The sequence below is a fragment of the Equus quagga genome, chromosome 2 (genome assembly GCF_021613505.1).
Source record: "Equus quagga isolate Etosha38 chromosome 2, UCLA_HA_Equagga_1.0, whole genome shotgun sequence".
NCBI classification, from domain to species: Eukaryota; Metazoa; Chordata; class Mammalia; order Perissodactyla; family Equidae; genus Equus; species Equus quagga.
Window position 1 is genome coordinate 11,375,309 of NC_060268.1, and position 9,892 is coordinate 11,385,200.

General features: G+C 49.7%; 1 protein-coding gene across 2 annotated transcripts; it reads right to left on the reverse strand.

The window, feature by feature from the left end:
• Positions 1–4,528: 4,528 nt before the first annotated feature.
• On the reverse strand, positions 4,529–9,681 carry SSTR1 (somatostatin receptor 1). 2 transcript variants are annotated; one of them, XM_046651972.1, is made up of 2 exons: positions 8,805–9,681; positions 4,529–7,994 (listed from the first exon to the last, which is right to left on the reverse strand). In XM_046651972.1, exon 2 carries the CDS (start codon positions 7,925–7,927, stop codon positions 6,863–6,865), a length of 1,065 nt encoding a protein of 354 aa, XP_046507928.1. In that variant the 5' UTR covers positions 7,928–7,994; positions 8,805–9,681; the 3' UTR covers positions 4,529–6,862. The 2 variants fall into 2 exon arrangements, with proteins under 2 accessions (XP_046507928.1, XP_046507927.1); XM_046651971.1 differs by having other exon boundaries at positions 4,529–8,370.
• Positions 9,682–9,892: the final 211 nt, after the last annotated feature.

The following is a 9,892-nucleotide window of genomic DNA, read 5'->3' on the forward strand; positions in this document are numbered from 1 at the left end:
CCCAGCAGATAAAAGATCTCAGACAGTCCAATTAGAGAGGATCATTTTTACTCTTTCTTCTAAAATTTGAACCTGGAAAAATGTCACGTTTCTGTTTCTGCACCTGTCTTGTAATTATCAAGGAATAGCCAATCTGAAAATGGAGCCAACAAGGCAAAAGTCAGAGCCGAGAAAAGGAGACTGAAGCAAAGGTCGACCTGAGTTACAGGTCAACTAGACCCTAAAGCCAGCTCTTCCTCAAGACTTTTCAGTTATACGAGCTAATTACATTTTCCTTCACTCACAGCTGAAAGAGCACTGACTGATTTGGCATTTGACATACACTGTCTCGCCGCAATAGGCCTATAAAGGAGGTATTATTATCCTGACTTCACTGAGCAAAATGTGCATCATGGAGATTAACTTGCCCAGTATCACACACTGAATAAAGCAGAGCCACGTCTGCTGATGGCCAACTCCAGGCTCTTAACACTTACAGCCTTAGTTCTCAAACCTTAGCGCACTTTAGAAAGGCCAAAACCCACCCCAGACCTAATGAATCAAAATCTCTGCGGCGGAGCATAGAGAATACGCCTTTCTAAGTTCTTGGGTGAATCTGATGCGGGGCTCATGGACCACTTGTTAAGAAATATTTGCCTCAGAAAAAGACGTGCTTTCAAGGATGGTGCTGCCTGCTGTTCTGATGCTGTGTCCTTATTAAAAAACTTTGCTTCTGGAAGATAACACTTGAAGCTTTGTCACCGATGTAGACCACAAATCAGAGGCAATCCGTTTCTGAGAACTCTGTTGGGAGAAGTGGGAAAAGTCAGAAAGCAAAGGGTCCCAAGCTGCGGGAGAAGAGTGGGAAACAGGAACTTACAGGGAAAACGGAGTCTTCAAGTTTTATTTCCACAATTATTACCTGAGATGTTCCTTTTTGTTTAATTAACTAGGGTGTGTGTGTGTAAGTTCAGATTCCCCAGAGTTTATACGTGGGGAGACTCGAGAGTCTTTTGAAAAAGACGTACAGACATCTGCTTGATTTGCTAGTTACGGTGGCTTATTGGACATGAGGAGAGTGTTTAATTATTGACCTCGAATAGACATTTTGCCACTGCTAATAATATTAGCTAGATTAACAAATTGTTCAAGGGTCTTAGAGACAGAAAGAACACAGTGAGAGCTATTGTCCATCAATATTTGGACAGCCTTTCCCAGAACAGTCATGTGAGTTCACATGCTATTGTGAAATATTTTCCTGCTTGTCTATCGTGTCTTAGATTTCTCTCTCTCTCTCTTTAAAATCAAGTGGAGTATTAGTTGTCTTTTGACACAGGTATTATTATTGTGAAAGTCAGAGCTATTTCTATACATGATATCCTACAGTGTCTCCATAACGTGTCCTCCTCCAGGTGGACCCTAATACATAGTAAGTCTTTCTTAAGTTTTTAAAGCTGCAAGTACTTGAGGTCTTCGTCTCTGTGCACATAGACGATGAGAAAGTGTGTCGCGCTGAACTGACTGCAGACATATAATGTGTTAGCTGATGGCATTTCCTACTTCTTGTTTCCCTTTACACATCTCAAAATTGGAGACTCGAATCAATCTGGCTTAAGACACATTTGTTTTTAGAGTTTTAAGATCATTATTATTCCAAAGAATTTTGGTAGCATGCCTGTAGTCTGTCTTAAATGAGTGTAATATTTCCAGCTTTTGGCTGCTAAGATTGAGTTTTAATATATGTTTTGACAATAATTGAGTTCATCATCAAAGTGAACATTTTACCAAAAGACTTTCTAAAGATTATGTCTCCTTTTTAAATGATGCTCTACTCTACCCAACATTTGCCGAGCAGGTATTTTGGTATTTTACTTTGAATTGGTTACTTCGGTTCAGAGGCCTCCTCAGCTATGTCAATCGTTGTAGAAACACCTTCCTTTTATTTATAGCTGAAATCAGAAGCTGGACTGTATCTGATTGTCTTAACACAGTCCTTTCATGAGTGTATTTAGTATAATATGCTGTCTCCAGATATTTAACAAAATAATAAATGATCACTTACAACATTATTTCTGTACCTGCCTTCCCCTCGGAAACCCAAGTCACAATGTTGAACCTGTTTGCCTTCTTTTAAAGCCAACAAACTGAACGTGTTGAATGAAAAGCCAGATATCCAGCTGAATATGTGGAAGAAGTTCTCATTAGCTCAAAGGTGTATGGCACAACAAACAAGCAGCATAGATTTTGCAATACTTTATGTTTTAAGCCCACACCATTGTAAGGATTATGTGAGGGTCTATGAATCATCTCAGTTGAGAGTACCTAACCTCTCTGAAGCGGTACATTGGAACAAGGAAGGGAGTGAACAAATTCCGCAAAAGACAACCCTGCTACAAAAATGTTTTTTAGAAGACTGATATAAATATGACTTCTCTATGATTTGTTTAAAATAAGTTGGAAATGTATCACAATTTTTTAAAAAATGCTTCTTCCATAATATTCTCCAGTAGAATTCCTTGCTTTTTTTCTCAGCCAAAACCATACATTCAGCATTTTGTACAACAGTCAGGGTTAAATTGGATGAGGCATCAAAGGTTTCCAAACATGATCCTTTTTGGGGGACTGTGTGTGAAGATGGCCTGGGAAAGTCCACCCTGGGAACACAGAGGTCACCTGTAAGAGAGATTATAGCGCACAGACATGAAACTGGTACATTGCAACTTCCCGCTTAAATCAGTTTCATTGTTGTCTCTCACCCTGAGAGAGGCTCAGCACCTTAGGACAGGGCAGGGCTTGTCTCATCTTGTAGGCAGTGCACAAAGGCTTGGCAATCCAGTGAGGAGGTGGGAATGGGGGGGGCGTCACAAAGATTAGCTAAATCCTTTTTTCCTGCTTCAGCACATCAAAGGCTAAGACTGAAAGACTCAACTCCAATATTTTCCCTTTAGTGTAAAGAGGATGTGGGTGTGTGGAATGTTCCTGAGAAGTGAGGTGGACAAAGGTAGGGAGAGATGCAAAAGACCTGAGACAAAGCCACAGAAAAAGATACCAGACAGAGGAGATCCTGAGAGTCACCTGTTTAGAGCCATGGAGATTCCTTCTAGCAGCTGAGCTAAGAGGCTCACCGTGGGCAGCCTGGGGCAGGGTGGGTGGAGGCTGGGGTAGAGCACCTGGCTGTATAAGGGCTGGGAAGGCTATGAGAGGGCTGCAGCCCACAGGAGCTGAGATGCAGCCTTCACCAAGCTAAGAGGCTCCAGAAGCTGCAGATTTCAACAAAGTGAAACTCTGAAGCATCCTGATGGATAACCGGCCTGGCACCAGAGAGCAAGGGGCAGAGAGGGCCCCTTTCCCAAGGACCCCACCTCATCCTCTCCTCCGCTAGGATGCATAAAGCTTCTTCCCAATATTGACTCTCAACAATTTTAGGGATGACGAAAGAGGAAGAGGAGGTTAGCCAAGAGACTGTCTGACTTATTTAAATGAAATTTTCTGAAAATGGCTACATATGTAAATTATCAGCCCAATTGGATGTTTGAACATTTATTTAATTTTTCCTTCTGGCTAACCAGGCAGAATAGGCTTGGAATAATGTTCAGATTAAAACCAAAATAACAAATTATGTTTTCTCTGCACATCTAAGTTATGAGTTCAATTTGCCATCTTGCTACAGCTTTTAAAAGTAATCAAAGAAAAAAAAGACAAAAGTCCAGCTATCCTTAGCCATATTGAGATAACGTATAGAACTTTTTTTTTTAATGTATATAACTTTAAAGCCTAGAGCTACAGGGCATGTGCAGGCATTTGAAACCCCCATCCTCCACTTTGTTCTGGAATCACTCCTGTTGTCTTCTTGGAAAATATTCCTTTCCACTCATTTTGCTGTGAAAATGAAACTGCTCTAAAAGGTATTCTGTTAAACAAAAACCAAAAAAACTCCTCTAATGCCTTCTTAAATTCTTTCAGGGATGGAACCGGCCCTCCTTGAAGAAAGCATAAAATAATGTCTTTGTTCTTTTATGCTGAAATCTGATTTTTCTATTTCTTTTATCCATTGCCCTCTGGAACACTTTTAGGCAATCTCCTCCACATCGCTTTTTTTCCCCTTCCCTTCCATTATCTTCCTCTGGGATGTAAATCAGCAATTACTTAGCTCCCACAACAAAGTCTGAGGTCATAAATGAGGGCAGACAGTAATTTAATCTGTGAGAGATTGAGATGTTATCTAGTTAGTTTGGTGACAACAGCAAACCACAGAGAGTGCAACCAGAGGCACTGCTTCCTATTCATACAGGGTCAAAGTTTTTTTTTTTCTCCGACTCTGAACTAACAGACTTCTCTTTTTAAAAAAATAAAGTATAATCTCAATCTTGGCAAAATTTCCAAAGGTAACCTGAAACCTTGCTTCTTAAAATCTAAATGAAACATAAAGCAAGACATCGTGTGTGTATTTTCAAGCAATCCATTGAAAGTCAAATGGCAAAGTCAGACAACGTGCAACAACATAATACATTTGTTTATTTAGTTAATATTACAATGGTAACAGGTTAAAAGCACTAGACTTGTCTCCTCTTATGAGGGTGATTTTAATTTGTAAATTTCACTGTTCTTAACCATTAAAAATCTATTTTGCAAAGGAATAATAATACATATTATTATTAAGGGACAGATCTAAACTTTGTGATTGATGACCAAAAGCATATGTGTTCATTAAACAAAACATTAGGGACATTTTAACTCTTGGTTACTGCTTTCAGGAAAGCACAATGTTCTTGAAGCAAATAGACACGAAATATCTTTTTCCATAGTGATTTCAACCATTGCGTATCATGTCAGCGAGAGAACCTGAGAACCCCAGAGTTAGTGTCTCCCAATGATTGTAATACACTCTGGTTTACTGAAATAATCAGCCAACGCGCATGTATTTTGTGCCTACTGTGTACAAGCCAGTATACAAAGCAAGACAGAAAATACAAAGAAGTCAAATTATTGGTCCTTGCCCAGCTCAGGCTTCCAATGTAGTTGGTAAGATTAAACATAGACACAAATTACTCTACTTTCAACGTCCTCAAAAGAAGTGACGATGGTAACTAGATCATATGTTAGAATCACCTATGCTGGAACCTAGATTAAGCAGGGGCATAAGCAGGGACATCCTCAGCACTGATTAAAGTCTGTCTGAATCAGATTTCTCACTTCCGGGTTTGAGGGCTGCTTGAACCCTTTATTTGAAAACCTGAAAGTGTTCTGAAAGCCAGCCTCGCACCCGTCCCTGTCAGTGGCTGCATTTGGCAATTATTTCAGGGACTCATGACAACAGAGCACGATAAACAAATATGTATAATACGGTGATGCTGAAAGCTAGGAGTTCGGGACTGTCCACTCTGCAGGGGAGGAGGCAATCCCACCTTATTTATTTATTATGACAAACAAGGGACTACATAAGAAAAGTATGAAAAACTCTCCAAACTTCACTGGACCCAAGCCAAACTAGAAAGGCTGGAGGAAAGGAGAAGAAAAGATGGCCCAGCAAAGAGGCGAGGTTTTGAGGGGGCGTCGGGGAGAGAGCCTCCCCGCACGCCACCTCCACCCCCACCCCCAGTGTCCTGAAGAAAGGCCCTGGGCTAGCCGAGTAGCGGAAAGAAAAGCAGAAACGCGTGTCCAAACACCACAAATAAATAAATAAATATGTTAAACGAGAAAATAACTTAGTAGGCACCGCTGGAAAGGCAGCTCCCCTTAGGCGCCCGGCAGGCCGCCCTCTCCAGCCTGCGGGCGGCGGCGACGCGGTCGGGATTGGCCGGGGACCCGAAAGCGCCCCCCGAGGTCCCTGCCCGAGTGCCGCGTCTTCTAGGTAAATCGGAGCAGGAAACCGAGTCTGTCGTCACTCTCAGATCTGCACCCCGGAAGCCTCGGCGAGGGAGAAAGCCCGGGGTGTCCGCGGCCACGCTGCTGCCGCCGGGAAAGCGCGCCCCGCCCCGCCCGGCCGAGCGCAGACCGCTGTCCCGGGAGCGCCCGGCGCTTGGTCTTTGAAACCAAAAGCGCCGGTTGTGACCCCCTGGGAGGGTGGCTTCCATTGCAACCCCTTCTCACCCAAACCCCGGAATCTTCTAAAAACCCCTCGGTCGCTTGTTCTCAGCTCCTTTCGCTCCAAAGGGAGATTTGAATGGGGGCTGCAGAATGCCTGGGGTTCGAAGCGCGGGAGTGATTTTTCTAAGCCACTCGCTCGGCTCTGGGTGGAGCGGGAGTGCTGGAGGGGGTCGGGCAAGGGTGCTTCACCGAGGAGGAGAAAAGACCAGCTGCTTCGTTCTTTCTCAAGTCCGACTTCCCTTCAAGTAGGGCTGAGCAGAGGGAGAGCACTGGTTCTCCAGACTCCGCTAGGGGCACCAGGCAGAACAAGGCGAGGGGCGGGGCACGGCAGGGCGAGGCTAAGGGGAAGCCGGGGACTCACCCCGAGGGAAACCCGTGGCGGTAACCGTGGCTCAGCTTAAACAGAAATTACGGCTGGAGAAACTGAAGGTCAGGCTGAGTTGGCGACGTTGATGAGTTCCTGATCTGCACCGGCGGGACCCGCGGAAGGAAAGATCGAAGTTACAGAGTGGGGAGCACGGAGGGGTGCAGAAGGGCAAGCGCAGTAGAGGGAGGAGCGAAAGCAGGAGACAGAAGAGAAAGGGGCCCGCAAGCCTTCCCAGTGTATAAGCAAAGTGCCCAGTTCCACCTTTGTTGCGCGCCTTTCCCAGGTCTCTCCACCCAGAGCGCACAGTGTCCTAGCCCCACTTTGCCCCACAGCACCCTGAGGCACCGGATACTTTCACCTCTCGCACCCGGTCTCCCTTTCCCTTCATCTTCCCCCTCCCTTGGCTCAGGGCCCCTGGAAGGCCCAGGCTCAGAGCGTGGTGATCCGCGATGTGCAGGTGCCATTACGGAAGACGCCTCCAGACTCCAGGTTCTCCGGCTGGAAGTCCTCCACGCTGTAGGCGCGGCTCTTGAGGGCCGTGGCATAGTAGTCGACCGGCTCCTCCACAGCGTTGTCCATCCAGCTGAGACACAGGATGCGCTGGAAAGAGCGCTTGAAGTTGTCCGAAAGGAAGCCGTAGAGGATGGGGTTGGCGCAGCTGTTCGCGTAGCCGAGGATCACCGACAGCTGGCTCACCGTGGCGTCGTCTTGCTCTGCGAACACGTTGACCAGCTGTACGACATAGAAAGGCATCCAACAGATGACAAACACCATCACCACCATCATCACCATCAGGGTGATCTTGCGCTCCGAGCGCTTGCGCTGCTGCCAGCCGGCCTTGAGGGCCACCATGCGCATTTTGGCGATGATGAGCACGTAGCACAGGCAGATGGCCCCGACTGGCAGCAGGAAGCCCATGAGAAATGTGTACAACACGAAGCCCACCAGCCAGCGCTGGGCAGGCTCCGGCATGAGCATGTTGCAGGCCACCGTGCCATCACTGTTGGCCGCGGTGCGCGAGAAGACCACGATGGGCAGGATGACGAGTAGCGATAGCACCCACACGCCCAGATTCACCACCTTGGCCACGGTGGGCCGGCGGTAGCGCGCTGCCTTGATGGGGTGCACCACGGCCACGTAGCGGTCCACGCTAAGCACAGTCAGACAGTAGATGCTGGTGAACATGTTGACTGCGTCCACGCTGAGCACAAGGCGGCAGAGCAACGCGCCGAAGGGCCAGTGGCGAAGCAACGTGGAGGTGACCAGGAAGGGCACGCTGAGCATGAGCAGCTCATCGGCGATGGCCAGGTTGAGGATGTAGATGTTGGTGGCCGTCTTCATCTTGGCGTAGCGCAGGATCACGTAGATGACCATGGAGTTCCCACACAGCCCCACCAGGCACACCACGGAGTAGATGAAAGAGATGAGGATGGCGCTGCCCTGGCCCTCGCTCAAGGTCCCGTTCTGGGACGCATTCCGCCCCGGCTCCTCCATGCCGTCCGCAGCTCCGGCCCCGGGGCCCCTGCTGCCGCCTCCTTCGCCGCAGCTGCCCGGGCTGGGGCTAGGAGAGGAGGGAGAGGAGGCGGTGCCATTGGGGAACATCTCGGCTGATGGGGCCGATGAGGCTGGGGCGCTCTCTTCGCGCCCCCGCTGCTTGCGCCCTCACTTGGCACCCCGGCTGCCGGCTCGCACCTCACTGCCGCCGGGTGCTTCGGGGGAGCGCGCAGCGGCTGCAGGGAGCGCGGCTCCAACCCACACCGGCGGGGCGCATCGCCCAGAGGCTGCCTGCGCCCAGCCGCTTGCCGCTCCGGGGCGCCTGGGCACACGCGAGCGTGGAGAGGGGAGGCTGGGAGGCTGGAGCCCCGCGCGGCACAGCCATTAACTAGCACGGTCCTGGGCTGGTGAATGATTAATAGGTACCACCAGCACGTCAGCAGCTACGAAAAGGGAGGAGGGGGGAGAAAAAGAGGGAGGAAGGCGATATGGGTGCTTTATCACCCCTCGCCCAATGTTTTTCCTTCCCAGTCCTGCGCTAGGATCAACTCGAGCAGCTGTTTCCGGGGTTCCCCTGCAGCACCCTTTACCCGCCGCTCAGGGGGACCCGGGGCGTTTCTCCGCCTTCCTGGAGGATGGGTGGGAACCAAAGATCTGGATCCCGTCCCATCCCACCCGGCTCTTATCCAAAGCAAAGAATGAAGCAGACCCCAGGCACAGATGTCTGGAGTTCATCTCAGTTTCCCTCAGTTGCTGCCCTGCCCTAAGGGACCCCAACTCCGCTCTGGTCCAATCGTCCCGGGCCCTAAACCTCCCGCCCCTGTCCCTGCCGGCCGTGCCCCTCAGACACGCCGCGGAAGCTCCCGGTCCTCCTTACCCAGGGCACGCTACCTCCAGACCGACGCGTAGATGGCGCGTGCAAAGTGCCCGGGAGGTCTGGTAGCGCGGTGACGTTCTTTGCAGGGTCCAACTCCTTTCTTGGGGCCGGACCCCGCACGGGCGCCCACGCAGCTACTCTTGGAGTCACGCAAACTGACCCTAAGCCGCGAGCGTTAGGAGGAAAGACCACAGCCGCGCAGGAGGGGCTTCTGCGTTACCACGCCGCGGGCAGCTCTTCTCGGGCGGGAGCGTTCAAGGGCCTGAGTAAACCATTGCGAATCTCTTAATAAAGCTTGTCGGGCCCAGAGCCCCCTGCGTCTCCCGGAGGAATATCGACTGCAGAAAGGCGGACGCGCGGCTGGGAGCGCGGAAGGAGCCTGGGCGCCCTCCCCACCGTGCCCGGCGCGGTATTGGAAATCCATCTAGGTGTTCACGGGAGGAGGACACGGCTGCGCCGCCTGGAAAGGCCCCGCCCGCGTCCCTGCTGTACTTTGTACCCGGGAGAGTTGGCGGGTCCCGGGGGGAGGCGAGTGTAAAGGCCTGGGCGAGCCGAGATGCCAACTCCTCTAAACCCACGGAGGGCTGGCCTTACAGCTGGCCAGACCTGTCTCCAGGAACAGCAGGACCACATTCGAGTCCTTCCGTGAAATACCAGGCTTTCAGCCTTTGCTGAGGCCCCTGCACGTGTGACCCAGCTCTATTTCACGTGCCCTAAATCTTTAAGACACAGAAATCGATGTAGACACTCCTAAAGTTTCTTCACTTCATTTAGGAATTGAACGGTTTCTGTGTAAACAAAAGAACGGATGGTCGATTACCATGATTTTTAAGGACCTCCCCGACTCCTCAGGGTCCCTAGTCTAGGCTCCCTTGGGTTTTCCAGTCCAACGAAGGATCACTCCATCAGTTCCCCCGGTCCTTTTCAAGATCCCTTCAAGTCTTTATCTGGAACATGCGGGTTCCCAGGAAGACCTCCCCGAAGCAGACCAGAGCTGGGCCTCTTTCAAGCTTTAGCTTTGTCTCCAGTTTCTAGTTAGTTCCTGTTTCCTCCCAACTAGGCGGCACCCACTGTGCGATGTCTCAGCT